Consider the following 18569-nt stretch of genomic DNA (forward strand, 5'->3'; position numbering starts at 1 on the left):
TTTGGTAAACTGCAAGTTACCTTACCATATTAGATTTAACAGAACAATACTTAAAATTTTACAGTCAAATATATGGTTTCTTAAAGTATGAATTACATATAATTTGTCTACAATATTCAAAAGCTATATTTTATTCAACAAGACAAAACATACTTTTACAGCAAAACATTGTTAAATTGCTACAGTAACATCATTTGTAAAATGATGACAGTAAAATAATGTTCTTTTTATTTATAGAGTTATGCTTTTTAACTAATACTTCTATTCAGCAAAGATGCATTAAATGGATCAAAAGTGACAGAAAATATTTACTTTTGTAAATATTTACAAAAAAATCTACTTCAAATAAATGCTGTTCTTTTGGACATTCAAGAAACAAAAATGTCTCAAGTATTAATAATAATAATAAATGTTTTATGAGCAGCAAATCATGTGACACTGAAGACTGTAGTAATGATGCTGAAAATTCCATCCCAATAAATTATATTTTAAAATATATTCAAACAGAAAACAATTCTAAATTTTAAATTGTAAAATTGACAAGTGACAATAATGGCGCTTTTCCACTACACAGTACCAGCTCGACTCGGTTTTGTTTGGTTTTCCACTGTGTAAAAGTTGTACCTGTACCTGCTTCCAGGTACTTTTTTTCGTATCACCTCCGGCGAGGTTCTGAGCGAGCTGAGGCGATACTAAAATGTGACGTGAAAATACGGCAGACTGCTGATTGGTCAGAGAGAATCGTCACTATTCACTGCGTCATCATTGCTCGCGCCAGACGCAATTTCCTCCATTGTTCTGTGTGTGTGGGTAGCGGGTGTGTGTCGCGTTGAAGATTACGTCACGGCAGTTTCCTGCGGCGTCGCTATGACGACCAGGTACTATTGTGGAGGTACTATCTGCAATGGAAAACGGAGCGAAAAGCGAGCCGAGCCGAGTTGAGTTGGTACTGGTAATGGAAAAGCGCCATATAAGACTTTAAAAAACTTTTGAAACTTTTGAACAGCAGTGTACATTGATGTGTATTATGCAACATTTTATGGTATTAAAAGTCCATTTCTGCAACGGCCTGCAGATTTGCATTGTCATCTCTCAGTCCTGCTTTTTCTCTTGGCAGCTTCGTCTCGCCCTGCGTGACTTCTCAATTAAGCTACAAAGAGTGCACAAATCAAATACAGCGTTTGGCTTGGTTGATCAATGCCTTTTTAAGTACAGCTGTTCTTAAATGACAGACAAATATCTTAATCTCCAGCATTTTTAAACAGAAGCGTAGACTTTCACTTTTCAGGTCAAGTACGTTACATAAAACTGGGTGGGGAAGAGCATATCAAAATCATTGAACATGAGTTGCTCTTCTTTTGTCCCTATTTTGTGGGAAATGTGAATTTGACCAGCCACATAACTACACTGTGTCAAATACTGAGCAAATAAAAACACTCACTAAGTCCAGTTAAGCCTGCGGCCCTCCATTGTTTTGTTTAGAGCAAGATGGATTCTCCCGCCATTTTCGGAGTTGTTGTAAGTGAATGGCCACTGCTGAACTCTGTTTACACATGTAGAGATCAACAGGGGAGCGTTACGGGTCACAGAGATGACATATCTGGACCAGACGAGTCTTATTTGCAGCGAAAGGCAGTGTTCAAAAGCTTCCCTGTCTTGTTCTATTCATTCATCTGTAGTGGGGTTCTGGGTGACTGCAAAACTGAGACTGGCTGTCTTCACCTCAACTCTTCCGGCTTGTTTACGTAGCGTGTTATTCCAGAGCTCTTGAACCATGAGTTTACATCCGAACGGCCCATAGTGCTACGGGGGATGGGACGGTGCGGCCCTGTGTGAGGACAAAGAGAGAATCCAACTTTCTTGCTGGTTTGTTATTCTTTCATTGGGTTTGATTGTTATTCCTTTACTTCCTGCTTTAATAGAAAAACATGGCAAAACCATAGCGCCAATTTCAGGCCTGTTTGTGGTCTCCTGGCTAGGGTTTCGGCCAGCTTTAAACTGTCGACGGCCCTTTACAGCTGCAATGGAGGAACATGCAGCATTTATGCCAAACGTTTGTGTATAATTTAAACATGTCAGTCTATTAGATTCTCGTTTCATGTGGCGTTTACTACTTTCATAAAGTTTTGAGGCAAAACAACAGCACTAATACTAGACGTACGATTATGCAAAACCGCACACGTATACAAAAACATTATAAGTTGTCGGCTATTTGCCAACGGGTGAGTCGTTTAAACAAACACACTGAAGTTGTGGTTCTTTCGCCACAAACCTGAGAGCAGACATCGGGTAAATAATCTCCTCTCATCTCTGTGCGGAGCCATGCGATGAGAAGTGAAAAGCGGAGACGGCGTCTCAGTGTGTGTACTGTTTGTTTGCGTTAGACTGCTGTTTGAAGAGGAAACACAAGATCACGCCCCACTGCGAGCACAAACTGAAATGCTATGATGAAATGCTATGATTTCAGAGGGCGTCGTAGAGATATCAGGTTGATTTCAAGTGAAGACAAAGATGTACTATTTCTATTACGCATTTTAAGGCCTAACTTTACTGTTTGTAGTTTATTTCTTATAAATAAAAGACCCTACAAAGTCAAGGTTTCCTGTATTGAAAAGTTGTCATTTAGAATTTCATGATTTCAATTTTCTGCCCTGTTTCTGACCCTTCAAATTGAATGAACTGGAGACTATTCAAAAGTATAAATCTATTCAAGTTTGGAAGCTATACCCAAGGCAAAAGGTGGTAAAACACCTTAATCAATAAACATTGTGTCTATTTCCCAGGCATTCACAATATTTTTCTCAACCCCTGTGTGTATGTGCATTTATATATATACTGTATATATATATATATATATATATATATATATATATACACACACACACACACACACACACACACACACATAACATAAACTCTCATTTATTTACATATAATTAGTGCAGAATCAAATCTCTTCAAATAATAACAAATGCACTAAACAAAGTAATAAAATAAAGATAGTTTTCATTAACTTATCAACATGAGTAATATAGATTTTTTATTTTATTTAAAAAAACTATTTCTTAAAGGAACATTATTTTACACACAATTTTCAATCCAACATCCTTCTTCCAAAACGTGTTTTTGTCTTTCCCTGATTCACTATGGGAAGCCTATTATAAGTGTTTATATTTTAGACCTTCAACCTCTGGTGAATCGTCCGTAAAAAAAGAAAAAGAAAAAGAAAAAAGGCTGAACAGAGGAGCTTCTGCTGGCAAAAAGCTGAGCTCGTAATAAAACAAGAATCAGCATTGACTTGGCTTTTTGGAGATGGCGTTTTTATTACTCAGCAGGTGAGTAAGGTATTTTATTAAACAGATAAATTGCCATATGCGAAGGGTCATTTCATTATGATTGTTGTAGCGCTGTGCTGGAATTTATTTTCCGCCTCTATTATTTATTTATTATTTATATTATATAATAATATATATTATTATTTATTTATTTATTTTCCGCCTCTATTAACAGGTAAAGCTACAGTAGCATCTTCGGCCCGGCCAAAGGTTACATAAGCCCCTTTCACACAGCGCGATGATCCCGGCAAATTGCCAGAACGCCTTCTGTGTGAACGCAAACACGACCCGGGATTGATGCCGGCATCGATGCCGGGTTGGGGACCTAGTAACATTGCCGTTTTCAGTCCCGGAACGCGCGTTGTGTGAACAAAAGCCGCAATAATGCCGTGTCGTAGTGATGACGCTGAAGCCGGGATCGTTCGCCAGCTAGTGAAACGGTACATAATGCGCAAGTTTATGATCGAATCAGAGAAAAAAAATGCAGAAGCGTGGTTTCTCGAGAGAGAAATCGCAGCTCACAAGCAAACTTAAGACGCTGCTGAGACATTCCAAGTCACATCGATGTCACGTGTCTTTACGGGATTTTTACGGGTTGTGTGTGAACAACTTATTCCGGAAAATCACTGGCAGTGTGAATGAACCAAAATCAAACGAACCCGGGTCAAATCCCGGGTCACTTTATCCGTGTATTTTCCGGAATCTTCATGATCCTTCAGAAATCATTCTAATATGATGATTTACTGCTCAAGAAAAATTTCTTATTATTATTATCATTGTTGAAAACAGTTGTGCTGATTAATATTTTTGCGGAAACTGATATTTTTCAGGCTTCTTTGATGAATAGTAAAGTTCAAAAGAACAGCATTTATTTGAAACAGATTTTTTTTCTAACAATTTTAATGTCTTTACTGTTTGCTGATTAAAGTATTAATTTCTTTCAAAAATATATCTTTGAATGTGAGTTTATACCTATAAGAATACTTATTATTTTTGTCCCTGGCAACCGATCATCTACTCTGTGCTAGTGACATCTCTACTTAAAAATAAAAACTAAAGCATGCTTCAACTGCAAAAGTGAATATTATGCGTACGAAAAAAAAAAAGAAAAAAAAAAACCTTCCCACACAAATGAGAATAAGCCTATTGAAATGAGAAAAGAAACCGACATGGTGACTTCATCGAAGCGTGATTATTCCTGAATGCTTTGCATAACAACAAGCTCAAATCGGCATCAAAGTTCTGCACCACATTCATGCAAGTCACAAGTCACTTATTTGCATAGTAGCTAAATGCACAGTAAGCTGTTCTCATTTGGCACACGTATAGCTGTAGGTATGTTATCGTTATAGAGAAGAACTGGACATGACGGATGAAGGAAGAGGGCTCACACAGAGCTGGGGTTAACATGGCTCCTTGAATGATGTTTTGATCCCAGTAAAAACAGAACGGCCGAGCAGCTTGGAAACAGTTTATCTGAGTGGCCCTCGAGAGGCGGGCTGTGTATGTGTGTGTGTGTGTATGTATGTGTGTGTGTATATGATGTGTGCCCTCACCCCTTCCTGTGCTCCACAGAGGGGCCAATATTTCACACACAAGAGCCCAGTGTTCAACGGATGTCCACTTTCACCTCGGCATAGAGACCCTTTCATTGGTTGTGCAACTTTCCATTTCTATATATCATCTCTTTGAATACACATCACAAAAATGGACAAAAACAATGCCTTTCCAAATCGCTTTTGTTTTGAATAAATTAAATGGTTAAATAAAGTGCTGTCAAATCGATTAATCGCTATATATATATGCATATTTATACACACACACACATATAAAAACAAAAACCTCTCTGTTAGATGATTAATCAGGATTTTGTTTGAATAAGAAATTAATGTATGAAATCCATTTTTTTTTTATATATATAGTGTGACATAGTTAATCTGGTTAATTTCTTTTTGGCTAGTAGAAGTTCTGAATGGCTGGTAACTTAAAAATTTAGTAGCCAAATTGGCCAGTGAGTGAAAAAGTTAATTTCAAACCCTGTATACATATATATATATATATATATATATATATATATATATATATATATATATATATATATATATATATATATATATATATATATATATTCAATATTGACTAATACAGATAAAATCATAGAAATTTTAGGCTAAATTGAACTAAGTAGGCCTAACTACCAAGCAACCACCAGAACATCCTAGCAACCACATAACATACTTGCAACTCAGAACACCGGTTTTATAGATCATTTTATTGATATGTAAATAATTAATCACTGATGAATAATTAAAACTATAAGCTTATAAGAGCAAAATATTGACTGATTCGAAATGGCAAACCACAAACAACAGAGTCAAATTCTTACATAAACCCCAATTACGAAGACTCCATCTGCCATATCCTCAAGGAGTTTCACCGGCCACCATTATATAAGCATCTTTAAATCGCTTTTCAACCTCAATGTCACTGCTACAAGCTGAACTGGGGCGCTTGAACAGAGCAGCCATTCTCTAATGGGCAAATAGAGACATAGTCATCGCAGAGAGAGCAGCTGTATAACCAGGGGACGCTGCCCGGGTCATGTCTGCACCGATCTGGCTGTACAGTACCACACTACGCCTTTATTACACAACACAATTGGCCCATCTGTAGATCAGGCAGAGGTGCAGATCGCAGTCACAGAAGCTCTATTTGTTCAAGGCCCTTCGTCTGGGCTAAAGCTGTGACTAAAAGGCTTTAATGTCACGTTCTTACAGTATAGAATTGCAGTGTGAATTCAGCGAAGACTTTCAGTGCACTCACCTCCTTTATAAACTCACAAACGGTTGCTTGTCCGAGCACTGATGAGAAAGTGATAGAAAAGACTTAACAGACAGGCTTTTGTCAAGGTATAAGGGCTGTTTATTGTAATTAGTTTCATGACCAGGACAAAACATCAGTGGAATTGAGCAAAACAGCTAACTTGTGATTGCTACAATAGCACCGCATGTCTAAATTAAAGAGACAGTTCACCTTAAAATGAACACTGTTCCAAACCTGACTTACTTCTGTGGGAAAAGAAAGAAGATATGTTGAAGAATGTCTTTTTTTTTCATATAATGGAAGTCAATGGGGTCCAAAACAACATGGAAACCCATTTACTTTTATTATATGGATAAAACCATTTAGATATTTTTCTTCAAAATATCTTCTTGTGTTTGGAACAGTATGAGGGTGAGTAAATTAATGAATGGACGGACGACTTTCCAAACAGAGCAGACAAGGGCTCTCAAACATGTGTACGTACGTAATGTCGAGGCGATTAAACACGATAAGCACTCAAACACAGGTGCATCTCCGGTCTTTCTGCTGTTGCACTGGTGCGTCAAATTACACACTGAGAGAGAAAAGGGGAAAATCCTCAGAGCAAATGTAATGACACAGAACGAGCTGACGTTCAAACACTAATCACATCCATTCACCCGTCAGCACACACTGGCTCTCATCACACAATAATCACATGCGACAGGCCGGCACTGAAAGAGTGCATCTGGATAAACTATATGTCAAATACATATGTGAGGAGGTATAGGTCTGCAGGACAGAGCAGAAATTTTTAACTAATAGATGAGAGGGAATGACAAATGAAAAAGGGAAAGAGTGAAATGGCAAAAGGAAGAAGAAGGGATGCAGAACACAGAAGGCAAAGAAAAGGAAAAGGCCAATTTTCAAGGTTTACTTTCATGTCACTCAGCGTTAGGCATTATTGTACACATGCATACATGATTATTGAAGGAATTTTTGTCAATTAGAATCAGAACTAGAAGGAAAATTTGTCAAAACAATTTTTTTCAACTTTACTGAAAGTGCAGAAAGCCAAGAAGTTTGTGTGACAAGGCTGCAGTGTTCAAATTTAAGATAGATAGATAGATAGATAGATAGATAGATAGATAGATAAAACGACAAATAGATAAAATGACAAATAGACAGAACGATAGATAGATAGAATGATAGATAGACAGATAGATAGAACGATAGACATAGATAGAACGATAGATAGACAGATAGATAGAATAACAAATAGATAGACAGAATGATAGAAAGATAGATAGAATGATAAATAGACAGATAGATAGATAGATAGACAGAACGATAGATAGACAGATAGATAGATAGATAGATAGATAGAGATAGAATAACAAATAGATAGACAGAACGATAGACTGAACGATTGAATAATAGATAGATAGATAGATAGATAGATAGACATAATTGTAGATAGATAGATAGATAGATAGAAAGAATGACAGAGAGAACGATTGAATAATAGAGAGATAAATATAGATAGAATGACAAATAGATAGACAGAACGATAGATAGATAGAATGATAGACTGAATGATTGAATAATAGATAGATGGATAAATAGATAGATAGATAGATAGACAGACAGACAGATAGAATGATAGATAGATAGATAGATAGATAGATAGATAGATAGATAGATAGATAGATAGATAGATAGATAGATAATGGTAGATAGAATGATAGATAGATAGATAGATAGATAGAATGACAGAGAGAACGATTAATAGATAGATAAATATAGATAGAATGACAAATAGATAGACAGAACGATAGATAGATAGAATGATAGACTGAATGAATGAATAATAGATAGATGGATAAATAGATATAGATAGATAGATAGATAGATAGATAGATAGATAGATAGATAGATAGATAGATAGATAGATAGATAGACAGACAGATAGATAGATAGCTAGATATAATGGTAGATAGATAGATAGATAGATAGATAGATAGATAGATAGATAGAATGACAGAGAGAACGATTAATAGATAGATAAATATAGATAGAATGACAAATAGATAGACAGAACGATAGATAGATAGAATGATAGACTGAATGATTGAATAATAGATAGATAGATAGATAGATAGATAGATAGATAGATAGATAGATAGATAGATAGATAGATAGATAGATAGATAGATAGATAGATAGATAGATAGATTTAATTGTCAGCTGTTGAGATAGAGGTGTTTTTGTCAGTGAATTAGGGTAATCAGTTCAGGACGAGTACTAGAGCTCACAATGTTCTCTTATATAAGACTTAATAAAAAGCACAGGGCAGAGAGAACGCTTTCTCAGCTCAGATTTCATTATGTCTAATCTGCAGTGCTGTCCTGCATCTGCACACATACAACACTCTAACGTCTAACAGACACACATCTCTCGTCCTGTTCACTTATAATGTTAGTTTCTTACATCACAAACAGCCATTTAGAGTTACATGGCCATATGTTTAAGGTTGTGGCATCATAACCATGACAGCTTATTTTGCATAAATGGCCTGGTTATACTAAGGAAGGGAGTATGTCTACAACAGAAAAAGTTCATTTTATATATAGCCATGCAAACGCTCAACCTGTCCAACTGGTCCTAACCTTCAAACTAAACGATGCATATGCCATGTCAGCGGCTGCTGTCACAAAGATATTTGTCTTCTGTTGTGCCCCTTCACACCTGACTGAAGTTTATAAAGCTGACTCCAGCATCTCTGCATCCCTCAAGAGGACACACACCTCAGACAGAAGTGGACAGTCATGCACTGACCAAGACAAAAGAACAATGCAGACTGTTGCCCTAAAGGTGCACTGCCATCTAGAGGCTGCAAATAAAACTATTTTACTGAGGTGAGGCTGAGCCAAACTCGTCCTGCATGCTTTGTGATACAGACACGAATGACTTGATTTACATCGAGGCACATTCATTGATTTACATTGAGCTAGGAACCCAAGACATTTATAGAGGTTGGGCTCTTTTAACTTGAGTCGGTCAGTAATCGCCTAGCAATTAACTAAAAGACCTAAGCATAGCATTTACCCATTTAATACTGTGTTTTTGATTAATACATTGAGAAAAAACCCATCTTAAAAGCTATTTAATCAGACACATTATTCAAGAGGAGTCCATCATAAAATAAGGCACAAACCCAAAATTGATAAAATGTTCAGAAACATGACTGTAACAATAGTGTTTAACAGACACTCGGATTAGTGGCCCATGTTTAAAGCTACACTGTGTAGGATTTTCTCCCATCTAGCGGTGAAATTGTTTATGACTACCAACTGAATATTACTTTCTAGCCCCTCCCATTCCGAGGGCGTTTTAACTCCTACGGTGGCCGTATTATTTCAAATCTGCCGGCAGTCGCGAGTAATATCCCCCTCGCATTCGTCACGGTGCCACTGAGTGTAAAAACGCAAAAGGCGAAGCTTGAATTTCCAGGTATGTCCCTCTTAGGCTAATGTATTTTCAAGATGGAGGCGCAACATGGCTGCCGCCATTCGAGCGACTCGCTGGACAAAAATTGGACAAAAATCTAGTGCAAGATGAGTCATCAATATTTTTTGCTTGTTTTTCCAGAAGAGAAAAACTGCAAAGTTTATGTGTATATCTTCAAAATGTTTTTTTTTTGCAGAAAACAGACATTTTTAAGACCAAGTTTGACTTGCAAGTTGCTGGGGTCTTTTGTGTGGACATGTATTTGTACCTGGTTCCTCTTTGTCTTCGTACTGCCTCACCAGGATTGGTGCAGGTCTATGAACCGCCTGTGCTGTCTGGGACCTCTAAACACACAAAATGAGAGGAGATGAGACTAGGACAATAGCGGAGGAGAGGGGCGTCGGGTGGACACTGTATGCAGAGGGATTTTACAGGGAACAGAGGGGAAAAACATTGTTTTAATCTCTCTCATTCAGGGGGGTAAATCCCCACATATGGGCGACCTACAGACCGAGAATCCTGGGTTAATGAGGGTCTCAAGAGTTTGCACACACCACTAAAGAGAACACTTTGTTTTTGCGATTAAGAGAAAATCAGGGACAGAGGTCGGCCCTGAGCGGAAATTAGCGGAACACCCAGAACAAACTACACAGCACAGACAACCAGCATTTGCTTACTATTTTATAATAACTTGAATAAGTTATTTAAGCAATATCACACGAGTAAAAGTGCTACAGTGCTGAGTCTCAGTCTGTCTGGAACAAGCACAGAAAAGCAAACAGTCTAACAAACAGTTAAAAGTCCCAGTGCTTCTGGAATGTTGCTCAGATAATCAGATTTGAGGGGCGAAACCAGAGACCACATAGAGACGGTCCACTCGTACATTTATGAATGGAATAATATCTAGAATATACAAGCCTAAGAATTATTTTTGTGGACAAGAAGCTCAATTATTGATCCTATTATTTTCAAATTGTATTCTTAAATTGAATGAAACAGTTATTGAAATTACTGAAACTGAGATATGCGTCTATATATATATATATATATATTTTATAAATCAGATTGCAAAATGTAAAATGTTTTCTTCTAGAAAGAAATTAATACTTTTATTCAGCAAGGACACATTAAATGCCTTTACATTACATACAAAAGCTTTCTATTTGATGTAAATGCTGTTTTTTCGTCACTTTTATTACTTGAGCACAGGGACGTCAAATGCAAGTAATACAGTATATTTGTATTGCATGATTAATATAGTTATATTACTACGTTTCACACATACTTAACAGAAAAGTAAGTAAATTAATGAGATCTGGTTGTTATATTCCTGTCATGCGAGTTCGACGACGCTGCCAATGTGCCTATTTACAATGTGATTTTGCAGAGTTGAGTATTGTAGCCAATCTCACAGATTTCTGTTAATAATAACATTAACCAATCAGAGGTGTTTAAGTTACCGGTAGTGCTGACTATAGTGGTAATTTAATTTCTTTTTTGATTTCAAAATTAAAGTTTTTGTTTTCCATCAAGTGTTAGTTTTCCTACATCTCGAAACTTTTAGTTTTACAAATGAGGACAATCTCTGAAGGATTTGGTCATCACATCAAAAAAAAAATTTTTTCAATTGGATAATATTAAGATTTATGAGCTTTGATGTTCTGGAAAAAGTTGTGTGAACTTGAAGTACTTGAAAACGGGACTGTCATGTCGAGGGAGTAAGATTGGATGACGCCAACCTTGGCTTTCGATGAACTGATGCAACTGCGCAGCAAATCATCACATTAGAATGATTTCTGAAGGATCATGTGACACTAAAGACTGGAGAAAATTCAGCTTTGAGCACAGGAATAGATTACATAAAAAAAAAATCTACTAGAAAACAGTTCTTTTAAATTGTAATAATATTTCACAATATTACAGTTTTCACTGTATTTTTGATCAAATAAATGCAGCCTTGGTGAGCATATGAAACTTCCTTCAAAACTTTTAAAAGGTAGTGTAAAATATATGAATATATGAAATTCCATCATATTTTTAATCATTAGACAAGTGATCAATTACATTAACCAAAACATATATTGTATAATGAAATGAACATTAATTCCAAATTTAACCCCTCCTTACTACACATTTAAATGTTATCTATGCTACCTTTTAATAAAAAGCAATAACTTTCTTAAGTTATTAAACCATTTTTCTGCCGATGTCACCAAGGCCACACGGATAAAGAAAAATAATAATTAAAAAATCATAGCCCACTTTTTACAATCCAATCAAATCCTAATAGTTACACTCAAGCTGTGTCCTACATTATTTCCTGCTGTCACATTACGGAAGTCGCATTCAAACATAATTATGTTTATTAATATAAATGAAAGCTATAGTTGTGCTTCCTGTAACACAAGCAGAACTGCATCACTCTCGCTTCTTAAAGAAATAATTCAGGCTCTGTCGCTGTACTTGCCAGATGTTCTGTGTCCTGTAGCTGAGGGGAGGAGACAGTCATCACATGATAAACCTCAGCTTCTTTCTGTTCCTCCAATGACCTGAGGTTGACTGACAGCCCACTGTTCTCAACCACTGCACCTGGTTGTCATGGATACAACATATCAATATCTCAGACTGCACGCAAAGTACAGTATGATATGATATCTGTGCTCAACGCCCAAGAACAACAAACTCAATAAAAATACCACAGTGATCATAACTCTATCATTAAACCATGCATATTTACAGGAGTCTCTGTCATGTATACATCTATTTTGATAGCCTGTAACATGCTTGTACATTCAACAGTGTTCTCAGCAGGTTGAATGTGATGTTTCCAGCAGCTTTGATTTGTCTTTGTTAGGGGAACTCTATTGCAGTTAAGAGGAAAGCAAAATAGCATTAAATTCTCGCTCCGTCAAGGATGAACTCTTGTTCGTGCAGCTGGGGTGTGTGTTTTTTCTTTGGCAGCACTAGTCTCTAGGCAACACGGAGGCTCTTTTTACTGTGAGCAGAGCAATCTTGGCTTAAAGTAAATATTGGTATAGGCCAACACAGGAAGAGGTTTGGGATCTACACCGGTGTTCTGTTGCCCGGGACTCATAACTTTAGATGTACTGTCCACACACTTTTGGACTGCAGATGCTCTAAGTACACTAAACATTTAACAGCAAACATTTTAAACGCCGGTCAGTGTTTTCCAAAGCATCTCTGTTTAATAAATGTTATTTACTTACATAGGTTTCTTTTTAGTGTGAGGTTTTGGACAGTCTGTTTTAGTTTTGAAACATGATACGAAACTAATATTGACTCCAAAAAAGTCCAACACAGACTTTATTCATCGCAAAAATGCAAGTTTTTTACTCAATCAGAGCTAGATGGATATTCAGGTAAACTGTCAGAAACAGTTAGTTAGAGACATAGTTAGAGACATAGCCAAAAAAATAAATAAAATAAAAATGTAATACATTTTTGAGCAATTAGATTGCAAAACTTAACAATATATACATATATATATATACTTCAACAACAATAATAAATGTAATTTAATGTAATTGATTGTTTCATCTTAAATTGTCATCTCAAAATGTCCTTCTTGATGTGTAATCTCCAGCCGATCTAAATATAATTATAATAATAATAGAATTATGCAGATGTCATAATGTAGATAATTATTTGAAAATTCCCTTCTTGATGAGAGGTCAGAAAATTTAGAAAATTATTTTATAATTCCATAATAATATATTATTATTATTAATAATGTATTATTAATATGATGATTATTTAATAAGAGCTAGGCCAATATTCATTTAAACTCAACCTATGGGAAACATATAACAGTTTAACAGTTAGACAAAGCCAAAAAGAATTATTAAAATATATTTTGAAAAGAAATTTTTGAAGATATATATTTAAAAAAAAAAGGTTGGGGTCAGTAAGAATTTGTTTTTAAAGAAATGAATACTTTTATTCATCAAGGATGCATTAAATTGTAAAGTAAAGACTTTTATAATGTTACAAAAACCTTCTATTTTAAACAAATGCTGTTCTTTTGAACTGTATTTATCAAAGATCAAAAATGTACACAACTGTTTTTAACATCGATAGTAATAATAAAAAAAATTAACTGCAAATCATCATATTAGAGTGATTTCTGAAGGATTACTGAAGACTTGAGGAATGATGCTGAAAATTCAGCTTTGCGTCACAGGAATAAATTTGATTTTGAAATATATTCAAATAGAAAACAGTTATTTTAAATTGTAATAATATTTCACAATATTAATGTTTTTACTGTATTTTTAATCAAATAAATGCAGCCTTAGCGAGAATAAGATGCTTCTTTTAAAAACATAAGAAAATCTTACCGATCCCAAACTTGATATATATATATAAAATTTAAAAACTATATACATATTAGCCAGTCTCTACTTTAAATGTATCTGTTACTTTAGCAGGAGAAGAGAATAATGGAATAAACATTAGCGGGGAGAGTCTTTGCGGTTGTGTTTGGACGCCGTTCACAGGCTGTGTAAGAGGATGCTCAGAGTGGGAGTGGGATTCATTTCCGCCCAGTTCCCTGAGCCGGAGTTCTGATGAAGTATCCAGAACACCTGGCTTCCCCTGTGTCAGCCTCAGCTCGCTCTTTCACACACAAAATCTGAAGCAAAAACAGCTCAATTCCCTGCGTCCACATAACACGGGTAGTGTGAGACATGCCCCATTAGAGACGTCCCCACGGAGGACCAGTAACACCGCAAAAGGCGAACAAGAAAGAGACGTGGCCACCCAAATGGCCAGAGAAATATGATGGACAATAAAACGATTAATGGTGACAGGGAAAAACAATATAAAAAAAGTGAGATGAGGTTTATATGTTTGTAGTACATGCGTCAAACATAGAGACCTTTAACACGACACACTGGCTTGACTGTTAAGGCATGTGACGTAAAAACGTCAATAAATTCTGCGTGAAGTTTTTTCTATTTATTTTCTATGGTAAAAGAGTGTGTATGCGCAGAAGAATAGTGTTGGTTGTCCGAGTGATGATATTATACCTGTGACTTCAGCGAGCACTTGTCCAGGTGACGTGAGCGTCGAGTGAGGTGAGATCTCTGTGGTTCTGGAGTGTGTGTATCTCTGCTGATCTATGAGCGAGTGTCCGGTCATCACACTCTGCTCTGTGGCCGTCAGCAGAGGTCTCTGACCCTCACTGACCTCTCCACTGCTCTCCTCCTCCCACCATCTCTGAGAAAGAGAGATCCATTACTATGAGCATCTTTTTGAACACATCCTCTAGCGCCATCTGCTGGATAAGAGCGAAACTAGCAATACTTCAACGAGATATGATTAACATGGATAAAAAGCTTCAGTAAAACAGGAAATAATGCTCTGAAATAGGGTTTGAAGAAACGTTCAGAGAAATATAATATACCAGTGTACAAAAAATAATAATTATAAAGTTCTAAAGACTGGTTAGAAATCATGAGATGATTTTTTTCAACTAAGAGCCATAGTTTTATGTTTATACATCTAACAGTACACTTAATGGTGGGCAGAAAAATATTTAATATAAAGTCAATTTTAATATAAAGTAAATATTTAATATAGAGTAAATATTGTAAATATTAAATATATATTGTGTATTTTTTTTGCATATTTAATATTAAATAAGATTACACTTTACATAATATTTCAAATGTATATTTATGCTTTATGATTTTTTCCCCCTGGTATAAATGAGTCTTCACACATAAAAATACATTGTTTGGGGGTTTTTACAATCAAAAAGTCTGAAAATCCCTGGTTTATGTTACACATCACCAACTTCACAGGTCTCCAAATCTATTAGACCAAATCGTTAAAGTCCCCATGAAATCAAATTTTAAGTTTTATGCCTTTTAGTATGAAAATGTTACTTAGTAACCTTACTGTTATCTATAAGCTAATAAGCTCCAAAACATTGACAAAATCGAGCATTTAGAAGAAATAAGCATTCAAAACTTAGTCTCTCACTTCCGCCAATATGGATCAATGACTTTGATGACATCACTCTGCACTTCAGCTTCTCATCCGATTTTCTTCCAGTCAAATGCTCTCTAGAATCTAAAGCGTCCTGTCCCCTACACTATAAATAGATGCTGAAGCTGGCTAAAATCCGTCACTTGTTCACACAATTACTATATTCTACATGGTGAATGGCACATAGTGCACTATATAGTGGATAGGGAATGATTCCATTTGAATTCTGCACAGAATGCTAAAGATTTTAAAGTGATATAGAGGAGATTAGGAGGACAAAAACCGAGGTCAATGGCTCTGGCAGAGCAGTGATATAAACGAAACGCTATAGGACATTTAAAAAAAGGGGAGGAGCTGTTCAATATGTCCCGCCCTGTCTTCCCGTTTCAGTGGAAATTACGACAACACGTTGAACAATGCTGCGCGTTCTCGTTTCAAGACACTTCAGTGGGCCCTTAGAACCAAACATCATTACTGAGTCCTGTGATACCTCTGGCTGCTGTGACTGGTTAACAGGGCCACGTTCCATCCTGGCCAACAGAGACAGGACGGGATCATGATGAGCAAGGCGGCGTGGAGCTCTAATCACCTGACCCTCACTGGGCGGATCATAATCCTGAAAGAAAAAAACAAAAGGTTTGTATAAAATCAGTGCATTTCATTTGATCCATGCACATCTGGAAAATCTGTGTGGTATTAGTTTTATTGCACAACGTAATGAATTCTATCACTGTATGAGTTTTTTTTCCCCTCCCCACATTTCCAAAACACTTTCATCCAAAATGACTTGGAAATTCTGATCCGATTTAGTGTTTTCCACAATGCTAATCATGACAGATGATTGTTAAATCAGCAAAAACTGTTACTGGCTGTCTCCCCAGTTCTCACTGAGACTGAACCTCCAGCCTTTGGCTAAAACCTCAAGCCCAAAGCTGAAATTGTCAGCTCATGTTTGGCCGTGTCAGTCTTATTATTTCATTCCATTCGGTTTAATAAATGGTGAGGTAAGACACAAGTGTCTGGGTCTGTTACTAATACTCATTGCATTCAAACATTCACCATGTCTGTGACTCCATGCAGTGAGCTGTTCAGGCTGGTCATCAAATTAGGCAGAAGGACTCCTTCCTGTTCCAGAACTGGGGAGGAAAAAACAAAAAAAACAAATTTAGGGATCATCAGAACACTACAGGGTAAATTAAATATAATGGAATATATATATATATATATATAGAAAGAAGTCTCTTATGTTCATCAAGGCTGCATTTATTTGATCAAAAATATCATAAAAACAGTAATATCTAATTATTACAAACTTTTGACCAGTAGTGCATATATGTGTAATGAAATAATACATTCAGGCTCTGTTTGTGGGTTTGTGAGTGTTTCAAATCAGTCATTCATAAATGTCAATTTTGTTCTCAGAAGGCATCTGCTTATGTAGACAGTGAGGTTTTGTATCAGTCTGGCTGTGTGAGTGTGTGTTGGACCTTTGACTGCAGCCATCTGGCCGTGAGTGAGCAGCAGCTCTCCCTCTGAGATGTGTCTGGCTGGCATCTCGGTCTCAGTGACAGTCGCAGTGGAACTAGAGCTGCTCTCCTCTGAGGAGGAGGAGGAAGAGGAAGAGGAGTCAGGGGTGGCGGCAGGAGGAGGTTCCTGGCTTACAGGAGGAAGAGGAGGTGGGGGAGTCGCTGGTTTGGAGGGGAGAGGAGAAGATGAAGGGATGACTGGTTCTTCTGCATCGTCATCTTGGGCTACTGACATCACACTGCGTGTCAGAGAGATGAAGGGTGTTAGTGAGCGGCACATACTCCTACACTGTCTACACTGACATAGAAGTTAAACATTAGTAACAAAAACAATACAAAAAGGAAATTGTGATTTACATACAGAAGTCTTTAAGGTGCAGTAGCAGCAGGAGATTTTAATTCCAAAGGTCAGAGAGGATATACAAGATCATGTGTCATCAATTAAATCAACTAAATCATCAACTAAATCATCAATTTAGTGTCATGAAACACTAAATTACACTGCTTTGCTATGACTCAATATGGGTCAATCAAGTAAGATACAAAAATATTGTCAATTATTACTTACAAATATGGTGACACTTTACAATAAGGTTCATTAGTTAATGTATTAACTAACATGAACTAACAATGAGCAATACATTTGTTAATATATTAGATCATCTTTGTTAATGTTATTTAATTAAAATACAGCTGTTCATTGTTTGTTCATATTAGTTCACAGTACATTAACTAATGTTAACAAATACAACCATTGATTTTAATAATGTATTAGTAAATGTTGAAATTAATATTAACTAAGATTAATAAATGCTGTAGAAGTATTGTTCATTCTTAGTTAATGTTGACTAAGATAGTTAACTAATGAACCTTAGTGTAACCAAATTTTTAAGTAATAATTGACAATATTTTTTTGTTACCAAAATGCATGTTACCAAAAATATGAACAAATCAAGCATTTACTATCTAAATGAGTTAATTGAGATGACAGGATTCAAACTGATGTTCTGCTCCACCAATTGGATTGTCACCAGCATCCCAGAGAAAATGGTATTGACAAAAGTTTACATATTAGACATGAACTAAATGCAGATACTATTTTGTTTTTCAGGTGTTGACAGCTACTAATACCGACTTAAAAGAAGAGAAATTATCTAAAAATTCTAAACTATTTATTTAGAATTTGGATGACAGTTAACACATCATAGTTGTTAGACATAAAATATGAGTACAGTTAAAAAATAAATAAACAAGCAAGCAAATAAATACATTTAAAAACAAAAAACAATAATTGGAGTCTGTGTGACCTTGTTGAACCCCTAGCAGGTGAAGAAATAATATAAAAATATACAATATATATATGAATATATATATATATACATAC

The 18569-nt window shown here is 35.9% G+C and overlaps 1 protein-coding gene across 3 annotated transcripts in view; it reads right to left on the minus strand.

The window, feature by feature from the left end:
- The window catches only part of kiaa0586 (KIAA0586 ortholog), a 120873-nt gene that overhangs the window by 16766 nt on the left and 85538 nt on the right, over positions 1-18569 (minus strand). For all 3 annotated transcript variants that reach the window (XM_084393089.1, XM_084393088.1, XM_084393090.1), the window contains 6 exons: positions 17147-17424; positions 16719-16795; positions 16150-16275; positions 14696-14885; positions 12115-12236; positions 9916-9991 (listed from right to left, as the gene is read on the minus strand). In XM_084393089.1, coding sequence (XP_084249215.1) covers positions 9916-9991; positions 12115-12236; positions 14696-14885; positions 16150-16275; positions 16719-16795; positions 17147-17424 — 869 coding nt within the window. The remainder of the gene's footprint in view (positions 1-9915; positions 9992-12114; positions 12237-14695; positions 14886-16149; positions 16276-16718; positions 16796-17146; positions 17425-18569) is intronic.

This window comes from Rutilus rutilus, assembly GCF_951802725.1.
Source record: "Rutilus rutilus genome assembly, chromosome: 21".
Lineage (NCBI taxonomy): Eukaryota > Metazoa > Chordata > Actinopteri > Cypriniformes > Leuciscidae > Rutilus > Rutilus rutilus.